General features: G+C 35.3%; 1 protein-coding gene across 1 annotated transcript in view; it reads left to right on the top strand.

The window, feature by feature from the left end:
• Positions 1-706: 706 nt before the first annotated feature.
• LOC109827621 (pre-mRNA-processing protein 40C) overlaps positions 707-24,432 on the top strand; it is a 38,493-nt gene continuing 14,767 nt past the window's right edge. Inside the window, exons 1-10 of the mRNA XM_020394638.1 lie at positions 707-1,115; positions 10,058-10,483; positions 10,582-10,731; positions 10,841-11,065; positions 11,178-11,772; positions 11,853-12,016; positions 12,124-12,161; positions 14,641-14,719; positions 19,494-19,961; positions 21,052-21,135. Of these exons, the coding sequence (XP_020250227.1) occupies positions 10,067-10,483; positions 10,582-10,731; positions 10,841-11,065; positions 11,178-11,772; positions 11,853-12,016; positions 12,124-12,161; positions 14,641-14,719; positions 19,494-19,961; positions 21,052-21,135 (2,220 nt within the window). The 5' untranslated portion in view covers positions 707-1,115; positions 10,058-10,066. The remainder of the gene's footprint in view (positions 1,116-10,057; positions 10,484-10,581; positions 10,732-10,840; positions 11,066-11,177; positions 11,773-11,852; positions 12,017-12,123; positions 12,162-14,640; positions 14,720-19,493; positions 19,962-21,051; positions 21,136-24,432) is intronic.

Below are 24,432 nucleotides of genomic sequence, written 5' to 3'. Positions count from 1 at the left end.
TCGTGCCGACCGACGCCGGTGACGAACGTCCGCTTCCGTTTGAATTTGGTCTACTTCACCCGTGCGTCGTTTAGGGTTCTTAGCCATTTTTCTAATAATTTTCTTCGGCATTTTCCTTGTGAGTTTCTTGGCCGCTAGAGTCAAACTAGGGTTTTCAAATTGGGTTCGACCGCTGAAGGAGATTCGAGTTTTTAGGGAAATTTGTGGGTCTGCAGAGAAAAGAGCGCGAGCAAGAGAAAGAGGGAGGGCAGATTGGGGGGGGGGACGAACAGTTACAAGGGCAGTTTCGTCTTAAGAGAGGTACTGTGCTCTCAGAGTTGCTTGAGAAATGAAAATGGGGCTGAACCGTTATTGAGTTGGGTATTGGGGGTTTGATCACAAAAAAAAAAATACAGGGGGGCTATACATAACCGGATCTTTTTTTTGGGGCCTTATAACATTTTTCCCTAATATTATATCGTCTAAATGGGTCAAGGATATTTTTATCTAGGAAAAAATTTTCGACTCCCACTTTTTAAAGGCAAAATGTAAAAATACGTGTTTTTGTCTTCAGGCCCAAATACTTTACCTGTTTTATCTCTAACCTCAACTGTACATATATATGTATTTTTCAATCTTTCAACCCAACCGTCTCTACATATTTGCCTTGAAAGCCAAATTAATGTGTATTTAATATTTATTAGTACTTTTAGGGGACAAAACCCCAAAATTACCCCCTCAAGTCTCCAGAAACAATCCGCGCTCTCTCCTCGTCCCTCTCACGCCTTTGTCACTCTTTCGGTCGAAAAATCCCTAAAAACCCAAACTTCTCTCAAATTCTTGGCCCGAAGAAACCCTAACCGATTCCTCTTTCTCTCCTCTTTGAATTGAGCCGAGAATCAGCCCCAAGAAAACCCGAAAATTTTCACAAACCCTAGCCGTCCACTCTTCCCTCGCCTCTCAACCACGGCGCCGTTAGAGCTCCTCCGTCGCTGTCTCTGCCGCTTTCATCCTCAACTCCGCCTGCGACGCCGACAACCGCCGGAAAACCTTAGAAGCCTCATCTCCACCGCCGCCTCCTCCTCCTCCAGCGTTTCGCCTGACCGCCTCCTACTCACGCCGCTGCCTTCTCCTCTGTAAGTAATCTCTCTGCTCTCCTCAAAACCCTATTTCCTATGTTTTGTAATTGGGTTTTTCTGATTTGGTTTTTTTTTGTGTTTTAGTTTCAATGACAGCTTTTGATCAGCTTAAAATAGTTAATCAATGGCTTAAATTAGTATGTTTTTCTATTTACGTGTGCTTATGAGCTCATATGCGTGTTAACCAAAATTTTAACAGTTTTCAATAGGCAAAATGGCTAGATTGGCATATTTTTTCGAGGCTTGGTGACATGTTGGTATATTTTCTTTTAGTTTTGTCGGATTGGTATATTTTTTAACTCTGACGTTATATAGCCCTTAAATTTGACCGGGGTTACTGTTGGGATTTTTGGCCGGAATAATAACTAAATTTGGCCGAAACAGTAACTCTGGCTAAATTTAAGACCTATACGGCGCCGGAGTTGAAAAATATACGAATCTGACAAAACTAAAAGAAAATATACTAATATGTCATCAAGCCTCGAAAAAATATACCAATCTAGCCATTTTGCCGTTTTCAATAGATTGCATAGAAAGGTAGTATGTAGGTTATAGCAACACGGCATAGAAAGGTAAATGACCTGGGTAGTCTTATGTATGGAAATTTATATAGATCTTACTGGGGGAATTTAAATAGTCCAAGGTTGTCTTAAGTCATACATATAAAGTCGCAGCTCCTTGAGAGGTTTCATATAGAAGTGAGCAAAATTCAGACTCTGAAACATGTTTATTCCGGACTAGTTTCCAAGTGAACATTTGATCCCTGATTAGTTTCCATCACTTTGTCCTTATAACATTGGAGTTGGTCATATGAATGTTTAGTATCACCATATGATTCTTGTTGAGCTAGCTTTTTCCCCACAAAACTCTATGATAAGGGATGTTCAAACCAAATTCCGTAGAAAGCTTCCTTTGAAAATCAGTTGGGCGATAGGTGGGTTGTTTCTTCAAGATGGATTTGAGGTGCTTAGTGTTCCGCTTACGAGATGCTCGTCTTTATCCTTCCTTTCTTATGCCTTCTCCTAAACAAGTGTGAGATGGACCAATTTCTTTCATATAGAATCGATCACCATCTCTACGACGGGTGCAACGAACCATCCATTTATAGTATCGCATCTCACTCTTTTGCGTTAATTTTCACGAATTTAAAGTTGAAACTTAGAGCAATAGAGTAATTGCTTAGATTCCGGCAGCAATGCTTAACATCATCAAACTTTTGATCAACGTTTTTAATTGCATTGTGCCATGCAAGAGAAATCATACTAGAGCTTCCAACTTCCCCTAAATAATACCTCTTGATTCATCTCAACATGCATAATAACTATCTTCTCCTTGCAATGTCGATGTATATTGAACATCATCAAGACATCGTCATCACATACACGCACAAAAAGTTCTTGTCTGTGGGACTTTGTAAGTCAAGTGCATCATGTTTGCACTACAAGCAATTAGAGTTTGCACCGCAATCACTAAATCATTGTAATTGCCATTGACATTCAATTAAAAAAAGTGATTATCTCCTTAAAGTCCATTAATGCACAGTACAAATCTTCATCCACCTCTGTTTATCACCAAAAATAAACGAAAGTGTGCAAATTTCATCAAAGATAGTTAACTTAAATCAAATTTAAGTAACTATAAAATTTGGGCTCACAACAAATCAAAATCAAATTATGAAATTAAAATCATAATTCTGAAATTAAATCATAATTCTAAAATTAAAGTTAACATTTTAATTTTTTAGTATTATTATTTCATACTAACTGTAATAAACAACCATGAGAATTCATGAATAATAATGTGAAATAATTTTGATGAAGAAAATGAGCAAGTAATGCTACAAATTTACGAGTTGAATAAATGAGAAAATTTATACCTCAAAAATACCCAAAAAGAGATGAATCTCCACCAAAGTCAAGTAATCAAACCCTATGCATTAATGGAGTGGAGGAGTAATTATTGGGTTCATAAGAGTGGAAGAATGAAAGAAGAAGTAGAGGAGGAGGAGAGAGAGGGAATTAAATGAGAAGACGAGAGAGGGAAATGGAGGAATCCTTCTGCCATTTCTTTCTCTCCTTCGTGCTAGCAAACACATTAAATGCGATGTGAAGGGCGTTGGGTAAGAGAAAGAACGTAGTGAGAGGGGATAAATTGGGATTTTTGAAAATTTTAAGGGGTTTCACATACTTATGTATTATATTTGGGAACTTGGCTTTAGAGATAAATACATACAAATGATTGGGTTCAAAGGTGGAAAAAAATAGTTGGGTTTAAAGATAAAATATGGTAACCAATTGGGCCTAAAGACAAAAACTATTAAAATATTAGATCACAAATTGTGATCTAATAAAATATGGTAACCAATTGTGATCTATTAAAATATTAGATCACAAATTCACAATGCAAATAGTCAAACTAAGTACTTTAGTGGGATTATTTCAGATTCATATCTAATAGTCTCTATTGCTATTGGCTTCAAATTATCAGTTCGGATTCGATCCATTAACAACCCTTATTAGTTCTGTCCTGCTTTGCCTCTAATTATTTTCTCACAAAATCTTGGGAGCTAAGTTTTTCATTTATAGATCAATAATTACCTAGGTAACATGGACACGACAATCTACGGACACACATTGACATATGTGGTTCAAAGAAAAACCTGATTTTCCCATTACTTACACCTCAAACTAGTTTTTCTGGTAATATTAGGTTAAAAAATCAATTGTAACCCTAAAACTAAAACCCATTACTTAAATATTTGACAAACACCCATCGTAGTACCCCATGTAGTCAAAACTAAACTTTTATTGTTAAACCTTATTCTTAGTTTGATTTAACTAGATTCTTTATTGTTATAGATAATAGAAAGAATCGTACAAGTGTTATTGATATTTTCATTCAATATTTGATCATGTATGTATAATTGTATATGTGTGTGTATGCGTGTCCCCATATCCTACATTTTATAAATTTGCTTTAACCATTGTCCATATATATGTATGTATGTATACTAACTCAATAAAGAGTGTGAAAAAATGGGCACCAATAAAAATCTTGAACTCATTAAAAAATCTGTTTAAGTTTTTCAATTTTTCAAAGAGATGTTAAATGTTAGTGTGTATGTAGAATTGAAAAGTTGTTTGATGTAAAAAATCTGTTTATTAAATTGATAAAGCAATGTGTTTGTAAACTTTTTAAGACAAACAAGTTACAACAAGGTTTTAAGAATATTGAATCTTTGTTTCTTACCTAAAATTTACATTGCATGAAGTCAACATATAGGTTTATAAATATTTAAATTTCATGTATTGTCACCGGGGATGCAAATAACTTAGATACAGATCGGATGTGATACTTACCATATTCATATCCGTTTACCAATCACAATTATAGATGCAAATACGTTTACCAGATCACAAATATATATACCGATACATACGTGTGTTGAAGGAAAATTCATATCTATATTCGCAAAAATCAAACATGGATACAAAAATACATGCAAATATATATGCGGATCAAACATATGTGAAAAACGACGTTACTCTGAAAAAAATAGTATAAATGATACAATAGAGTTCATTGATATATGTTCATTATATCTGAAAAGCTAAGATTAGATCCCTTGATCATCAAAATTAACCTCAATTCATTAATTAATGGATTAAAATAATTATAATTATATGATCAACATATATTTACTGTGAAATGTAAATACTCAGTAACAGTACTATATCTATATATGTTGTCTTAATAAAGTCAGATAGATGTATCTGCTAATATGGATACCACTGTAAAAGATTCAAATAGATTTGTGTACCTTCAGGTGTGTTTGTCAATTCCAATATATTGTTTGAACTAGTTCTTTGTTAACTAGATTAAAGTTGGTATATTCAAGAGGTGGTCCAAAAGAAAAATAGTTTAAGGGTTAGAATTTAAACTAAAGAAAATGAGTTCAATTTTGATCCAATTATTGCCGAACTAAAAAATTGTACTCATTTGAACTAGTTTCTGGAGTTGCAAAATGCACCATGAAAATCAAGCAGAGAACCCAAAAACTGTCAAGTTCTACAACCATTTGAATTTCAATTTGGGTTTAAGGATATGCTATTACCTAAAGAAAAACGCAAAACGGGTTTCATATCCCAGATGAATCCCAAAAATTAATTCGTACGAATTGACCCCATGAAGGAAAAATCCCCAAAAGATCCTACCATTGAAAGGAGTGAAGGTAGAAGCCCACAGAAAGCAGAAGCTCTGCCTTTTCACTGTCCCCTCGAAATTCTCCCTTGTAATCGATTATCATTCTCATCGTCACTCGTCTCTCCCTTCGTGCCTCAGAGTCTACGGGTGAACCCTTTCTATACGATTCAAGTTCCTTCCTCTCTCTCTAGGGTTTTTGATCTCCCTAGGCTCCATTTGTTCGATGTTCTCTCATCTAATTATTTTCTAATTCATTATTTTTGGATAATGATAAAATAATTACGTTTGTGAACCATGTAAACTCTTTTAAACCTAGGTTAGTTGATTTTGTAGTATATGAGGTGAAAGATATGATCGTGTCTTCTTTATCTTCATATAAAAGATGACATCTTTCTATTGGAACTAGAAAGTTTAAAAAGAAAAAGAAAAAGAAAAAGGACAACTTTAAGTTGGTTAATTTTGGTTGGGAGATTGAGATAATATTTCTTGTGTGTTAGTGTTTGGGTTTGTTGTAGAATATGCACGTTAGTGATGGTTAGGATTGGGTTATTCACGGGGTTGTCATATGAGTTTCTCCTTTCATTGAGAAGATAATAATTCGATTGTACTGTGCAAGTAATAATTTGAGATAACATATAGGAAATGCTTTCCTGTCTTAGTTCTTACAGCAGCCACTGCATTATCAAGTTCTGTTGCGACTCTTTCCTCTTGACTCTATATTAGGTGCTTCAATTTTTTTGAAAAGAATCAATGATGGGCTAGTTCAAGGGACACTTATTCTGTGGCGGAGCCAGGATTTTTTTTCCTAGGGAGCCAAGATACAATCATTATGTTGTGCATCAATAAAATGACCAAATATTACAATGAGTAAATAACTTTCAAATCAATAAAAAATGATACACATATGACAATGTGTAAATAACTTTCAGATCAATAAAAAATTATTACATGTGACAATGTATAAATAACTTTTAGTTATGCAAGTAGGTGAAAGAAGAATCTAAAGTAAAGCTGTACAAAAAAGCTGTGAATACTTAATCATTTCAACATACGTACTCATCGTTGACTCAGCACACTTCAATCTTCTAAATTCTCTTTTTTTTTTAAAATAAATTGATTGTAGTTGGGTTTTTCCATATCACAAACTACAAATTATGATTTTTTTAAGGGCTTGGAAAATAGAAAATACACTATAAATTATACTACCAAACTTATTTTGAATAATAATAAGAAGAAATGAAACAATTTTTGGGAAATGATTAACGTAGATAGAGATAGAGAGTGTGAAGTGTGTGTGGGGCTCTATATTTCCCATTCTCTCTCTTCAACCGCACCTTACTCGATCTCTGTCCTCCTTATCCATTGCCTTAGGGCAATGGTTAGCAAAACCGTTCTAATTATCACATTTGTAAACTAATTGCATAGTACATGAATATAGAAAACACATTCTACATATCTATTTCTTTTTGTACAACTTTATAAAATTTCAAGAATCTCAATTCATAATTCCATCACAAAATTATAATACCATATCAAAATACAAATCTCATTTCAAATTTCTACTATTAAATGCAAAAGGGAACATAATTGAATTCTCAATTTCCTATTATACTTGAAATGCAAAGAAAACTACATGAAAAGATGATGTGTGTATATATAGTTTTTTTTTCTATGCTAGTCCCGTAATTTTTTTAAGTGGTCTAAATTAGTTTCTTTAATTAAGAGGCTAGTTGAAATTAAGAAAAAATTCTGTCATATTTAACTGTTTGAGTGTAATAATGATTATACCCATATCAATTCAAACCTAAATATTGAAAAACCTCACTGGAGCACAAGTTGAGGATGGATCATACAATTAAACTTAAAACTACTGAAACTTGGCTTGATTTTGGTGGATTTTGTTTGTTGATTTTATTTGATTGGTGATTACCCGTTCATTATTGATCACTATCAAACTATAATTATCAATTTAGATGGTAAACGTAACAAGTGGTAATTTCTAACACTTCAAAGAGTCATAAGACTAATTACAAAATATGAAGCTTTTGGGGACAAATTTCAAATATGAAAGGTTTGGGGATTACTTTCAAATATGAAAGTTAAGGGGACAAATTTCAGGAAATATTTGAGGAACTTGTATGAAAAAGAACCCATGTATATACACACACATGTTTATAAAAACTTGGGCGCCATGGCAACCTTTGGCCTTTGGCTTCATTATTGCTTCTTTTATTATCTTAATTTATACAATCATTGGGTGAAAAGTAAAACATTGCTTCAGTGGTTTGGCAAGTTAGGCATGACTGTTTAGGGTAGTTAGTCTTCATACATGTTTTCCTTTCAACCCCTTAGGAGTTGGTTTGCAGAGGAAAATATGAGCAGGTTCTTACTGAATCTACTTCACAATTTCAAGATATGTTATACTACATGTAGGTTTACCTTTTTCCAGTGATGTAGCTTATGGTCATGTAACCAAAACTTTTTAAATGCCATCAACTTGGTATCAACCGTCTAGGAGTTGGTCTTACAGAGGCAAGTATGAACGAGCGAAGGTCTTACAGACTTACAGTACAATTTCAAGACAAATTGTTCTATAGGTAGGTACACATTTTCCTAGTGATGCTATTTATTCTCATTCGACCGGTCAGCAGAAAGTTGTAAGTATAATTTTGTGACCAAAAAACGTTTCGAAAGATTGTCATCATCTTCATGAGGTTAGGAATGCAAAAGATGAATAACGTCGATTTGATTTGACCCACTTGAATCTTGTTTAAACCCAAATCGCTTCAGTTAAAAATGAGTTAGGGCATAAGTCCTGATGCATTTCTTTCCTCCCAGACTATCTCAATGTTCTATCTCAATGTGAACAGGAGGAACAACCCTCAAGCTGATGGGTGATGGTAGAAATTAGGTTTTTCCTTCCTTTTTTCATTTTTCATATTGATTTTTTTCTATATTTTTGTGCCATCTTAATGGAAATATAGGTGGCTAGGTGTTATTATAACCAATCAATTAAGAGGACAAATAGAAATTACTAAATTATGCACGCTTATTTGAATTTCTTATACTTTTGTTTATCTATCTCATCTACTGGTTCGAGCTCGAATCTCCTAGCTTGTAGTGGTTCCTAGAGTCTAATGGAAACATGGGTTAGCATGTGGGATAATATATGTATACGTATATGTATGTATGTATGTACATATATATACATATGTATATATATATACATACATATGTACATATACATATATATAATTATATACATATGTACATTACGTACATATGTATGTGCGCGCGCACACACACATATATGTATGTATGTATGGGGAAAAGTGTTCCTAAGGTGCCACCTTATACTCAATCTAAGGAATTACCTTTTAATGTATGGATTAGACTATTGCACTCGATCTACTCCATTCATCATGATCTAAATGACTCAAAACATCTATGAAATGAAAATCATGATGTTTCAATACTTCAAATACAATTTTTATTGTCTCTTTAGTTATATTATCGTAAAATCGGTAATTTTACAATTGCGTGATGCATGAGTAACTATAAACCGACATGCTAATTTTTTTGTCTATATACATTAAAAAATATATAAATCAAAATAAACGGAGTGGATCGAGTAAGTTGTAATGTAGTTTTAAAAGTGTTTCCCTAGATTGAATTTGAGCTGTCACCTTAGGAACACCCCCCCCAACCCACAAAAACACATACATGTGTGTGTATAGATATATGTGCACGTGCGCGCGCGCACACATATATCTACACACATATAAAACACACGTGTTGTAAGCTCGTGCTAATATTCGTCTATAGTAAAAGATTGTATCTAAGATTAGTTGGAAATACTTCATAAAAAATCAATACTATTTGACCATATTTATAAGGGTAAATTAAACTAAAACCCAAGAAATTTCACCGTTGTGCATTAAATCCTTGATAGCTTTTAAAATCACACTAAACCCCAATAACTTTGCCATTGCAGGAAACCCCTAATAACTTTCAAAATCGCACTAACCCGCCAATAACTTTTGTAGAAAACCCCGAAGTTAAGAACTTTACATCTAATGTAGCAGTGTAGCTTACATTATTTTAAAGACCAAATTACCCCTTAAGTTATTTCAAAACCCCTTTTTGACCATTTTATATTTTCAACCCTAATAACAGAAATCTCTCATCTTTTGTCATTCGTTCTCCTCTTGCTCGCACCCAAGTTGGGTTTAAACACTAATTGTTTTTTTGGGTGAATTGTCTTTCAAAATACCTTTTTATCTTGTTTTTTGGGTTCTAATTTATGGGGGTTATATGCTAATCATGGAAACTTATTGGGAGGTTTTCTGTAACTCCGAAAGCTATTGTAGGTTTAGTATGATTTTGAAAGTTATTGGGTGTTTACTTGAAAATGTTGAACGTTCTGGCGACTGAGCATGACTTGAAATCAAGAAAGCTTCAATGGTGTAACCTGGTTTCTGGTTAACATTTGTAGATATATAAGAAAAAAATGTAAGACAAACTAGATCTCGAAGGAATAGTTATAATATTCTAACACCTGTTGGCTCACAAATTTTTTCTTAAGCTGTTTCGAACTGATATTAATCTAACATGTTACGTTTTACTAAGCGATAAGTATATGTCTATCATCTATCAAAAAAATGTTTTGGTAAGATACTGTAAGTTCAGGAAAAGATACTGTACATTACTAAATTGTTCAATTTATTCTGCTATAGAAAAAAATTATGTCATCACTGTGGCAGTCAGAAAAGATGCAAGCTTCAGATTCAACTGCAACTCTTCAATCTCAAAATTCAGAATCGCCGGTTCCTGCTCCAACTGCAGCTTCCCCAACATTGGCTGTGGCTTCCTCGTCACCAGTTCCACCTGTTGGAGAACCAGTAAATGGTGCAACCACTCCAGTTTCATCTACTCCAACTACTAATGCTAATGCTGGTTCAACAGTACCCACAGTTCTTCCTGGCTCTTCAGCTCCAAGCGAAACAACTCCAGTGGCTCTCCATAATTCACCAAATGAGCCAACGCGAGATCCTGTTCAGGCTAAGTTTGTTTCTCCAGCAGGCTATGTTGTCCCTGCACCATCTTTTTCCTACAACTTATTTCCTAGGGTGAATTCTTCTGCTGGGAGCCCTCAACAATCGGTATCTATGCTTGTTTATTTTCCCCCTCAGTTCTCATTTTTCTTGTGCATTTCTTACATATTTTCATGTTTTTGATCTGCTTGAGTTGATTTATGTAGGCTATGAAGTTAATTCCGCCAATGCCTGCTGCTGCTCTTCAGCCTCCTGTACCTGGACAATCATTTGGGAATAGTCCATCTTTTTCCTATAATGTTTTCCCACATGCTAATACTATCACTGCATCTGGTCAGCAGTTCCGTCCTGTCACTGTAATTTTCCTGTGCTTGTTATACTTCAATTATTAACTGTAGTGCATTATTCTTTGTTGTCATGCCTTTGTAAGAGTTGTTGCCTTAGTATGACCATTTGTCTTTTCAGGCCACCAGTCAACTGCAGTTGCAAGGTGTAAAGTTAACTGCTGCATCCTTGCAACCTCCAGTTCCAGGGCAACCTATGAGGCTTAATCCGACTTTTCCTCGAACATTTCCACAGAATATTCCTCGCCCTGCAGGTCAACTGTCAGCATCAAGCAACTTTTCTTTTGGTGAGAGCGTCCACCAATCCATGACAGATGCATCAGATAAAAGCCTTAACCCCAATGATGTATGTTAAAATCATATTCTCAAATATGTGTCTTTTTTAGGTAAGTCCTTGTTTGCAATAGCAGAGAGCCCACTGTTAACATATTAGCTATCTGTTCCTTGGATGATCACAGGGTACATCAAATGTTGCTGTACCAGAAGCCGGAATTTCATCTGCAGAACCAATTAGTTCTAAATCTGTAAAAACATCTTCTGCTATACCTGCAAGTTCTTCTACAGATTCTACTCCATTATCTGTTCAAAGTTCTTCAAACATTTTTGCGCCAACCTCAGCATCATTTATGCCCCGCCCTGGGATGTCAATGTCTGGATCTGCTGCAGATTCTTCTCCTTCGCCTTTGAGACCTGTTGTGCCATTTCCCGCTGCACCATCAAATTTGGCCTCTATTGCAATGGCACCAACGAGGAATGTTCAGCAACAAACTCATTCCCATTATCCTTTGATGTCTGCCATGGCCCCTATTGCTCAATCTCCTTGGTTGCATCCTCCTCTAACTGGTGGTTTGCCACATGCGCCATTTTTCCCGCATGCTGGTGCCAATCCTTCCCCCTTTCCATTGCCAATCCGGGGCGTATCTGTAACTTCAGTTCCTTCACCAGGTGTTCAGCCTCCTGGTGTCTCCACAGCTATGCATAGTGATGTCCTCACCAGTGCAGAATCTAATCCTATGAGCAAAGTGATTGTAGGACCACTGCCCCCAGGCATTGGTATGACATCTTTTCTTTTCAACTTGTCAATATGATTTGTTTACTGTTTCTATTTATTTAATTTAAGTGCTATCGAGCAGACAGGGATAAAGAAGCTAATGATCTCCACAAGGATGGGGAAACCACAAAGAGAGAAGAGGTGGACGCATGGACAGCACATAAGACAGAGTCTGGTACCATATACTACTACAATTCCATTACAGGAGAATCAACATACAATAAGCCTTCCAGTTTTAAGGGGGAGGTAGCTGCTCATAGTACTTCTCATATCAAGTAATATGACATCATTGTAGTTGACAAAAACTGTTGTTTAGAATTCAACTTGAGTAATCTCATTTCTTCTGCTTGCAGCTGGAGAAAGTTGCAAATCAGTCAACTCCTGTTACATGGTATGAGTTCTGTGCTTAGATTCACAGCGATATGACATCAAACAATCGTCAAGCCTGGCAGATGTTTTCATTATTGATCATGACACCATGTTTTCATTCTGTTAGTTCAGGACAATGACTTTCTGATTATCCATCTGTCCTTTGGTCATCTCAATCTTTTGCATATAGTGAATAATCTACCATCATCCTATGGTTGTGTGTTTATCTTGGTGAAGAAATTGACAAGCTGGTGATTTGGTTTGGCATCTTGGACTCTGATGTAACCACGGCTGAATTCCTAATCAGAATGAAACAATTAACTGCCCTTTTGCTATAGGGGTTTGTTCTCTTTTGTTGCAACTAGTTCCAATCTAAAATAACCTCCTGAGGCGGCACTGACATTCTGGCCAGAGGAACTATAGTCAGGAAGGAACTAGTTGTTGCTACCACTAGGCAAACTAGCTGATAGGAAAACCTACCTCATCAATCATGTCGGTTTAGGTCCTGCAAGTGGATACTATTTATGGAATTCACTAGTAAATTCTATTTTGGTAGTTGGTACAACTCTGTGAAGTACACAAAAGCCTCTCATAGGGTTAGAGAGTCTTAAACATGATAATTTTACAGTTTTGGACTTTTTGATTTTGTCACAGTAGTAGTTTATAGAGAATAAAAATGATGCTAGAGATGATTTTTGTCAATAATAATGCAAATTATATAACTACTTCAATATCAATTATCAAGTTACAAATTATGTGATATACATCACAGGATCTCTGTAGTAGGTCAGATATGTGTTGCGTTATCCTTCAAATATTCATTATGTAGTTGATCGTGTTATTCGATTTTGTTGCTGCTGCTAACTACCTATACAGTTTGACCCTGGTTCTGCACAATTGAATTTTCTAGGGGCTGTATCATAGCGGAAACCTGAATGCAGTTTGGATTTTTAACTTTTGGTGTTGGTATGTGGACTGTATTACCTCAAATTTGGATGTATATGCGTTATTTTTGTACCGGATCCTTGAATCCTGGTAATTAGGAGGTCGTTATAGAGGTATGATAGTTGGGAGATTGTGTAGAAAACGGGTCTATAGCAAGGTGGTTTCAACTAGTCCTGAGCATCTCATAACCAATATGCTAGCACTAGGCTGCTTACTGGTGAGCTGGTTAATGGCATCCCGGCGGTTTGTGCTCTATGACTGCATGGATGAGTTGAGCTTTTGCGCAAGGGTGGTTTTAGTTTGATTGTTAAGAGCATCTTCTAGATTTCTGTAGTGGATCACTAATGACTTCTCTTAATTGTTGATCTATTATAATTGCGCTGCAATTTACTTTTGCCATATTTTTGTTTGGTTGGATTTGACATATCCAGATTGCTTGCTATTGTTTGGATGGTTGGTGGTGGAAAAGGTTTATTTGGGAGTTTAGTTTGCTGTTGTAGTTAATTACGAGAAAAAGCAACTTTTTATCTGAATCTAAATAAATATGTAGTGGGTCGAATAGTGTGAAATACCATGAACCGTTGCAGGCTGTATATATTCATACAGATATCACATATGACATGTGTGCACATGTGTATGTATATTATGTATACCTATGCGTGTAGATTACGTCTATACATCTGGATGTCTTCTACATGTTATTTGCACTCTCAAGGTTTTGGTATTTAAATTGTTTGTGATGCGTACAATATTTCCTTGGTTATATAATTTTTGCTGGTTTTATTGTAAGCTAACCCAATGTTGGATAGTTCTTCATCATGGAAATTTGTGCATCCATATGCGCCTAACATGATAAACATGACCGCTGTGGTTGATACTTTGAAATTTTGCCTATAAATATATATGACATAAAGACTATTATTCCCTTTTTGCTGTGGTTGATACTTTGAAATTTGAAACTGTTATTGGCCTATAAATATCAATGACATAAAGAATATTATTCCCTCTTTGGCAAGCTAGATGCACAATTTTATATAACCAGTTTCCTCTTATAAATTGGTCACTGTTTTGAAGTTTATGTATGTGTGACACAATGTGCATTATTACGTGTCTTGAAAATACAATATTTGTATTGTTACATGTCTTAAAAATACAATATATAACCAGTTTCCTCTTGTTTGGACCTTGGAGAGTTCACATGTATGGCACCAACGTAGATATCACATTTAAATTATCTTATAAATTACTTTATGGATTCCATATATTTGATGTTAACATTAGTGTTAGATGTGTGGTTCTATTTATGTGAGTTGTGTCTTTGAACATCTCATTACATGACATAAGTGAGTTGTATCTTTGAACATTTCATTACAGGAGATAAGTGAGTTGTGTCCAATTTGAACATTTCATACTATACATAGTTGTATCAGGCATAAGGTGCAGAGAGTCGGAGACGCTGTTTGTCATGCATTATTAAAGAAGTCGGGCTCACCTTAGTATCACAATTGTTGCTATTCGTTTTCTTTTTAATAGCATTTTTTGCTTATCTTTCTCAGGGAGAAGATTGCTGGTACCAATTGGACACTGGTAACCACAAATGATGGCAAGAAGTATTACTATGATACCATGAACAAGGTAGTCTAGTTTGGGTGCTCTTTCTATATTCTGCTACAAATTATTTGTGTTGACACAGTGATATAACAAAGTTTCAGTTTTCACAATCATAAATGCGTAAACATAAACTTCACCGTGTATTAAGTTTTCATGTGCTATGGAGAGACTTCTATCACATGGATTCTGTGTGCATTTCATTTCATGGTATGCGAATATTATGAGCTTGTTATGGATGTGGTGTATGGAATTACTTTAATATCGATAAGCTGCATGAAGTATTGCTTGTTTGTGAATTGGCGCTCGCAGCTCATGCATCAGTATGTAAGCTGTCATGTTCACTTTACTATCAAAAACTTTGTTGTTTAATGGTTGAGAGATGATCTGATTGCTTACGATATGAGCTTTTTTAAGCATAGAGTGCTTTTCTTTTAAAAAGAAGCTTGATTTTGATTTCATCATCCTCATCTAAACCCTCTTTAACTTAAAAAAGAAACCTGTCAACCTCTTCCCAGCACACACCAATCCGTACCGAACTTTATGAAATGCTCCTATCATTTTCCCCCCACGTGAACGTGTTTAGATACAGCAAGTCCTCCATGTTACCCTCGAGAATACACTTTTAACACCACCAAGAACCACTGGTCTCACCCACCAACAGAAAGAAGGCAACTTATGAGATGATTCGATGAATATTTGGCACTAGAGAATGCGATGTATACACAGAAACTTATCCTTTAGTTTATTTCATTGATCCTGTATTTTTGTTGCAGATACAAAATTAGAGAAGTGTTAATCTAGTTTTGGAAATTCTTGTTTAGCGAAGTTGTCCCAAGTTATGAATTAGCCTGCAGTGCCTACTTGCAGTGCCGATACTATTATTTGATATAAGGCCCATGTTAGGTACAGGAGACTATTAAAAAATTTACACTGTCACTGTTAAAGGACCAGCTGCATGAAGGGTGATAATTTTATTTTTTCCAAGCTGGTGAACAATCTTTTGTGAAAAAAAAACTGCATTATGAGTTCACCTCTAACTCACTGAACATCACAACAGAAATCAGTAACAACAGCAATATTGAAGCCTTTATTTCAAATAATTGGTGTTTGAAACAATGCTTTTTTTGCACTTTGCTCTCTTGTACATTCTTTTTCTGGTGGTTGTTTCATAATGCCCAAATTTTAGACCCTCATCAGCTTTCTTCTGACCCCATTAAGAAAATAATGCCTTGAAAAAGATATAGCTTGTCTTATAAATTGTTCCTTTTCAGTAACTAGCGTAACTGATTTATCATGTTAATGTAGCATGGTTATGTTCATCATTAATAGATGAACAACTAAAATAGAAAACTCATTGAAGTGTGAAAAAACACGAGGATCCCATATGGACTTTGCATGATAACCTATGTGTATCATGGCTTAGATGCTGCAATGTTGTCGAACTCCAAATTCCAATATTAGTTATAGACAATGGTGCAGAGAAATACAAGAGGATTAGGGTGATTACTGGGAATTGGTTAGGAAGGGAACTTATCGGAAAAAAGAAACTTCGGCTTGAATGTTCTGGCTCTCATGTGAAACATGAATGTCTCAAAGTGTGCTATCTAACCATTGTTGCAATAAATGGTCGTTCGTTCCCTTACTTCTCCGCGTCAAGGAAAATGAAGATGTGGATGTTTAATATTATAAACAATTAGGATGATTTGGTTTTGACTTTCTCTTGGATTCAAACCATTTATGATTTATCTTTGCTGGTATATATTGTTTCCACAAGGGTCATATTTGATGTGTTACTGGTAAGGATACTATAAGCATAAGATACACTTAGTCAAATCATTTTCTTCAGATAACAATAATACAAGTCTTTTTGGCTTACCGTTAACTATCTGGAGCTTTATCTGCTGTCACTGTAAGCTATCTATTATACCATGCAACAATGTTATTCCCTTGTAAGTCTTTCCTCCATTATCTTTACCCTAGGCTTTGTATTGCTTGTGGACGACTAGTCAGAAACTAGAGGCCAGCTGTGTCTCTTTTATTTTTTTACTAATTGGCTGGAAGAGACCTGAACAGAAAATGTTCGATAGTTCACAAAATGGCCATTCCATATATGGCATATTGTTTTGGGTTTCTGAAAATGTGGAAGCTCATATTCAAAAGATAAGATGCCCCACTGCAGGTTTGTGTGAAGGCCACCTGCATCATATGTTACCTGAGAAAATCTATTTTCCCTGTTTTGAATTTCTTCAAATGAGACAACTTTCTGGAACTCAAATCTATATCTTTTTCTAGCTTCTAAAAAGCTGGAAAAGCTTGAATTTATAGAGTGGTATTGGTCTTCTAGTTTTTCCATGCCAAGTTGGCAGATACCCCGTAATTGTTGTAATTAAATTGAAATCTGTTTTGAGTTTTCTTTCATACAATTCATCATAAACCAAGAAGAACAGGAACAGACATGGAAGTATGGGTATTAGTGGACTGAACTGAGCGTTAAACATAAATTGTTAAACTATACATTAATACATGTAAAAAAAAATAAAACAGTGATTACATCGCAAGGGTGTTGTCCCAAGTAGGTTGACAGACATGTCCTCCTCATCACACTGTTTCAGAAAAGAAGTTAGTGCTTCCTAGGCTGAAAAGATTATGCTTATTCTCAACCAAGGTTTTAAATATCGGATATCGGGTTCATGTCGGACGGCTGAAATCCATGTCGGATAGCGGAACTCGGGGATATATCGGGGGGACATGGACTAAATATCGGATTGCCATATCGGGTGGTACACATATGTATAATATCATGTCCTAAATGTAATCTAAGTATTCCTAAATTCAATATAAGCATACTTTATAATTCTATAGACTAAACATATAAAAAATTGAATCTGCAAAGTCCTCTTACTCAGCACACTTTATAAATTCTATAAAAAGTAAAGACTCATCACCCCCAAACAGATAAAAATAGAATTTTCTCCCCTCTGTGATTATCCACAGAGTTGCTACCAGACTGTCACATGAAGAAGAAAAGCAGAAATTCTTTGAGTATTACATGTTTATATCATTAGATGATAAACAGGGATTATTACGAGAAACCAGGGATTATTATTAAATGATAAACAAGGATCATTACGAGAAATCAACCATGTCTTGTTTTCCCAGCATGCTACCCAAAACATGTTGCCAAACATTGAATTCTACAAATGAATAATTTATAGCAACAAAAAGCATGGAGCTATTTGAATAATAATATAATGTAATGTAAAAGAATAGTAAAAACAAGGAGAAACAGTAAATTAAGACATTGAATAAGATAAACAAGATGAAATCAATACTAAAATCTAGATGATGTGAAAATCTTCTAAATCTAGAAGAAGAAGAAGAAGAAGAAGAAGAAGAAGAAGTTGAGGAAGTTGAGGAAGGGACTCTCATACCTGACGGCTGAAGAAGTTGAGGAAAGCTGCAACTTCGACTTCGCGCAGGGAAGAAAGAGAGGAGAAGGCGACACCGGAGATGGAGTTCGATGTTGCAGGGAGGAAAGAGAGGAGAAGCCAGCGATGTGAGGAGAACTAACACAAGACGAAGGCTGGGTTCCCAGTCGTAGCCCTAGATTTTTTCGTTTTTTCTTTTGAACGGGTTTGTTTCTGTCTATCAGGTTCAATAACAGACCCTTAACATCAGAACAGGTCATATGAGTTTGGGTTTTCAAACGTAAACCCAAACCCAATAAGTGAAAAACGTTTTAAACCAATAACAGAGCATATCAACCGATTTTTTGAAGCTGAAAAGTCGGCCGATATGCCCGATATATCGCCGACATATCCGATTTCCTCCTGAAAAACGAAATGCGACATAAAATTGCCCGATTCGTGTCGTTCGAACCCTAATTTCGACATGTCGGACATGTCGGCCGACATTTAAAACACTGTTCTCAACATCACTCATTGGGTCGTGTATGTGTAGTATTCAATATTATAAGGACCTCAGTATTCATGTCATACATTGAATATTTTGTTTGTCATCTTTTGTTAGTCTGAAGTACATACCAATTTAATTACAAAGTGCTATACTAAAGCACCTTTATGGACTATAGTTCCATCCTAATATGCTTGCTAAGCATATACTTAAGAGATAATTTAATTTCACAATTTATTGAAGATATAAATGTTTTGAAGGAATTGGTTAGTCTCAGATCTTACATTTTGGGTGTTCAGTTCAGCTTATATGTTTATCGGAATTGTCCAATGTAGATAGGTACTTTTTTTCTGCTTTGCTTGGAATAATAGCTTTTATCTTGCATGCTGATACATGTGCTGTAAGTAATTGGTTTTGCTGCTGTAGGATTTTAAACTGTTAGAAAGAACAAAAGAGTTGTGGTTATGGGGAATAGCTACTTTGAATAAATAGGAGGGGACTTAAAGTTGTTTTTGGGACCCTTTTAGGAGGGGGTAGATGTTCATGCATGACATATGAAGAAACAATGTTCAAAATGTAATGGCAGTTGAACTTGAGACTGATCCATGCACGGAATACTGTAGCCTTGAACTTTTGTAATTCATATGAAATCATGGCAGTTGAACTTGAGACTGATCCATGCACGGAATACTGTAGTCTTGTTTTACGCTGGCTTTTACCTTATTTGCAAGTTTGGTTTAGTATGTCTTGTCCTTACTTTCAACTGCTAGTTAAAGGATAGTTATTTTACAACCACTCACCTTTGTACTGGGAACCTCTGATTGCTACTATCATAATGTTTACCAGAATACTGCATTTCTTCAATTTATATGTTCCCCCTATTCAGGTTAGTAGCTGGCAGATCCCTTCAGAGGTTTCAGAGATGAAAAAGAATCAGGAAAGTGATGCCTCAAAAGGAAATATGGTTCAAGACGAAAATACCAATATTGTAGCAGAGAAAGTATCTGCTCCTATCTATATAAGCACTCCTGCTATGCACACAGGGGGTCGTGATTCTATGGTAGTTAGGCCTTCTGGCGGACAAGTTTCTTCATCTGCACTGGATCTGATTAAGAAGAAGTTGCAAGAAGCAGGCAGTCCAGTTACATCCACACCTCTCTCACCTTCCGCGATCTCTACTACTGAGCTGAATGGTTCAAGGGCAGCTGATGCTGTAGCTAAGGGTCAGCAAAGTATGAATAGCAAAGACAAAGCAAAAGATGCTAATGGGGAAGCAAATATGTCAGATTCCTCGTCTGATTCCGATGATGCAGAGAGTGGACCAACTAAGGAGGAGTGCATTATTCAGTTCAGGGTACCTTACTTGCCTTGGGCTGATTGATTTGTTTCGTAATGAACTACTTGATCATTTGAAAGATTTGAAGTTTTCTTTTTGTTGTTGGTCTGCATTGTGTGTTTTCTTACTTTAGATTTACTAGATTTTATGGCATATGTGATGGACGTTCTAAGAACACTGCATATAATCCGCTTTACAAGTCTGTGGATGAAGAAGATAAACAAGAAGAAGCATGATCAGAATGTCATATTTCTTTCAGAAGGACACCAGAAAGTCATACTACAATATATATAATCCTGTGCACGTCGATTGTTTAGGTATATGTACTACCTGCACAGGCACACATACATGTTTGTGAATCCAAAAGTTCAGATGCATAATGCTAATATTATTATGAGTTGGCTCATCAACTTTATATTGGAATAGTTCAATGTATTTCACTTCTTATATTGAAACAAATACAAACTTATTGTAGTTTACAGTAATCAATGGTTTTGATGGTCTTTCTCCACCGAAGAATTGTTTGATATATAAATGAATGTAAAAAAAGTATATTGAAGCATGTAATATGAACAAATAAATGTAGAGGAGCGTTAGGCGCATCACCTGTAGTTGGAAAATGGCAAAATGGCCAACAAGCGCCCTAAACTAAAAATGATAATTTATCATTGGAGACATGTTTGGGCTGTGCCGACATTTTTCCAAAGAGACCAAGAAGTGTCTGATACGTGAGGAGATGTCCAAAATAGGTACAACTTCATGTGAGAAGTGTCCATGCTACATTGAACAACAAGGGGTATTCTTACCAGGCATTTAGGTTTTTACCCAAGAAAGCATAAAATACAGGGTCCAATCTTTATGGGAATTTCTAGTTTGGGTTTACTATTTCAACCACCACTAAAGAATGCAATTCATACTATTTTATACATACTCAACTTTTAAGTTAACAGGTTGAAAATAATGATATAAGTCCATCTTTTTGTATCTTGATGCTACTGCTTTATGAACATTATTAATTCACTTGATGTTGAAACGGAGCCAAACATATTATATTGTTTACATCCATTGCACTTCCCTTATTACTTTTATTGCTTTGTGATATTTATAGGAAATGCTTAAAAAACGGGGAGTTGCACCATTCTCAAAATGGGATAAAGAGCTACCGAAGATAGTTTTTGATCCACGTTTTAAGGTTTGTTGAGTCTAAAGATTATGAATTTTGGGCCTTTCCTACAACTGGAACTCTATGGCTCAGGTTTGTTAGATCCATGCGTGTGCTCACTATGAAAGAGTGAATTTCATTTTAGTTGTTTTCCATATAATGCTTTTTTTTAGGCCTGGCATGTTTTACTATGAAAATTTCTATTTATTAGCTTTAAAATTTTTACAGTATATTTTCATGGATAAATATAAACCCAATTCTTTGTTTTCTTTCGTGTTAGTATTACCTGCAACTGTCACTAACGATGCAATGTTATTTGATTTGATATAGTGCATGGTAGAGCTTGTTTGCGAGCTCTTAGTATATGGTGGGAACTCCAGAACAGTGTAGCACAATGGCTCAGAGTCATGCATGCAGAGCTACATGAACATAAAACTTTATATTAAGCAAGGAAAATAATATTCATACAGTAGAGAAAACTAAAAAGTAATTGATGAACAAGTTTGATGCTTAATGCTTTGATTTCATATAGCAAATGATAATCAAGTTTTCCACAACACACAGATGTTTGGAATTAATCAGCTGAAAGCAAACAAGGCATGGACCTTCTTTCACTCTAGACTGAGAATTGTCCAGATGATTGACATATTCCACATGAATGTTGATGCTGGAGTGTATGTTGAACTCCCCTAAACAGGAATATATTCTGGCCAAAATGTTTAGTTGCTTATTAATTTGTCTATTTGTGCACTTTGTATGGAGGGAAAAGAAAACAAAGACAGAGTGTATAACTGCATAAGCATTCATATTAGAAAGAATAAAGCACACAAGATGTTGGGCAGGTGGATATAGTCTTTGAGATAAGTGAGGAGGTTGGTGGGGAGTTGAACAATAACCTGGGAATAACATGCTTGAATCCACAAATATGTTAGGGGGAAAACCATAACCTCCAATATAGAAAAAACTTAAGGAAAAGTCTAGGCTGCCATGCAAAAATAACAAGACAAATTATCTGCAAACAGTAAAGCACAAACCACGAAAAATACAACACAATCCTGAAAATTTTCCTATCAGCAAATACTATAGCTCAAACCACAAAAAACTCGGGAAACCTTAGGTTGCATTACTCTAAAACAAGAATACAAGATACTGGTTCCTCTGCCACTCAGACTTATCATAATAGAGTTTGAAAGGTTGATGACTTAAAAGGTTAAAGTCAGATGTACATCTGGTTTGCATGTCAAATTAACGCATTGTTAGTTCATCTTATATGTCTACACGATTTAGATCACATGTCCAAACCATGTAAGGGGGAAAACCATAACCTCCAATATAGAAAAAACTTAAGGAAAAGTCTAGGCTGCCATGCAAAAATAACAAGACAAATTATCTGCAAACAGTAAAGCACAAACCACGAAAAATACAACACAATCCTGAAAATTTTCCTATCAGCAAATACTATAGCTCAAACCACAAAAAACTCGGGAAACCTTAGGTTGCATTACTCTAAAACAAGAATACAAGATACTGGTTCCTCTGCCACTCAGACTTATCATAATAGAGTTTGAAAGGTTGATGACTTAAAAGGTTAAAGTCAGATGTACATCTGGTTTGCATGTCAAATTAACGCATTGTTAGTTCATCTTATATGTCTACACGATTTAGATCACATGTCCAAACCATGTAAGGGGGAAAACCATAACCTCCAATATAGAAAAAACTTCAGGAAAAGTCTAGGCTGCCATGCAAAAATAACAAGACCAATTATCTGCAAACAGTAAAGCACAAACCACGAAAAATACAACAAAATCCTGAAAAATTTCCTATCAGCAAATACTATAGCTCAAACCACGAAAAACTCGGGAAACCTTAGGTTGCATTACTCTAAAACAAGAATACAAGATACTGGTTCCTCTGCCACTCAGATTTATCATAATAGAGTTTGAAAGGTTGATGACTTAAAAGGTTAAAGTCAGATGTACATCTGGTTTGCGTGTCAAATTAACGCATTGTTAGTTCATCTTATATGTCTACAAGATTTAGATCACATGTCCAAACCAGACATTTTACTCATTTAATGCAGTAGATAGAGAAGTAAACGTATTTTACGAGTAAATCCCTAGCAGTCATGCGATTCGCGAACTATTTTCAGTTCAAGGGCCTGAAAGAGTTAACTGTTTACAATATTTAGCTTGTAGATTGCTTCATGAAACAATTGAACTTTTAAGGATTTTATGTGCATATTTTTTTAAGATCTTATAAAATAGAACCAAAATGAAGGCCAAAATTTGTCTTAACTGCGGGAACTAGTCAAAAGTGAAACTTTCAAAGGCAACTAAAATGAAACAGGAACCGAAACCAGGTTCTCAAACCTTGCAATAAACCAGAGTTCACGATTTTTGTAATCAGTCACGGATGTGGTTTTTATGTATTTTCCATGAACATGGAGAATTTATACTCCTTAATTAAATGTGAACAGAACTTGTGAAATTCAGTAATACTTTATAAATAAGATTTCCGTGTTTGATCCAAAACTGAAACTTTGTCCCAAGTTACAAAGTGCCCTTAGAAAGATTTAACCCTCCCATAAGCTCTTTTCAGTTGTCTATTTTATATGTGACTTTGAGAACTTGGTGAAGTTTCTATTATATTGAATTTCTTATCCTTGAAAGAAATTATTCTCATCAATACTTTGCTATTTCTTTTGATGTCTGTTCTGTATGTTTCCCTTTCCAATAGTATTTTATAGTAAATTTCTGAAACACTGTTAGTTAGACCTAGATTGACACCAATGACTCAACCTAAATGTTTTCTTCCTCCAATCTATTGGAATTTGGATGCTAACGGTAAGAAGAATTAATGGTGAAAGAAGATTCCTTACTTTCTTTTTCTATTGGTATTGCGATATGCACTATTTTCGTATAATCTTTACTTGTTATATTAGAGGTATCGTTCATAGACACTCCCAACCCTGACTTACTAGAGAAGTCTTTCCTTACTAGAGTTACAATAAATTCTATCAGGAAACAAATCCCTCACCGTCTCTAAAATTTGGTTTCAGAAACCCACTTTGAATGGGCCGGTTTGGACTGAATTTGGGCAAACTGACACCTCTGTCTAGTTTGATGAATTATCCCAAGAGATAGAATAAACTAAAATTTATTTTGCCATATATGCTGTGCCAGATAGTATTTTCTGTTTGTGTTGATGTGTCGTATCGTATGTCACACTCCCCTTTGCTGGAATATGTGTCACACATTTTCCATCATCATGAAATTGGAGCTCCTTTATTGCTTCCGGAGGGCTATTCCTTTATTGCTTTCAGAT

This window comes from Asparagus officinalis, unplaced genomic scaffold (genome assembly GCF_001876935.1).
Source record: "Asparagus officinalis unplaced genomic scaffold, Aspof.V1 AsparagusV1_Un326, whole genome shotgun sequence".
In the NCBI taxonomy this organism is placed as follows: Eukaryota; Viridiplantae; Streptophyta; class Magnoliopsida; order Asparagales; family Asparagaceae; genus Asparagus; species Asparagus officinalis.
This window is presented reverse-complemented; position numbering and strand designations above follow the sequence as displayed.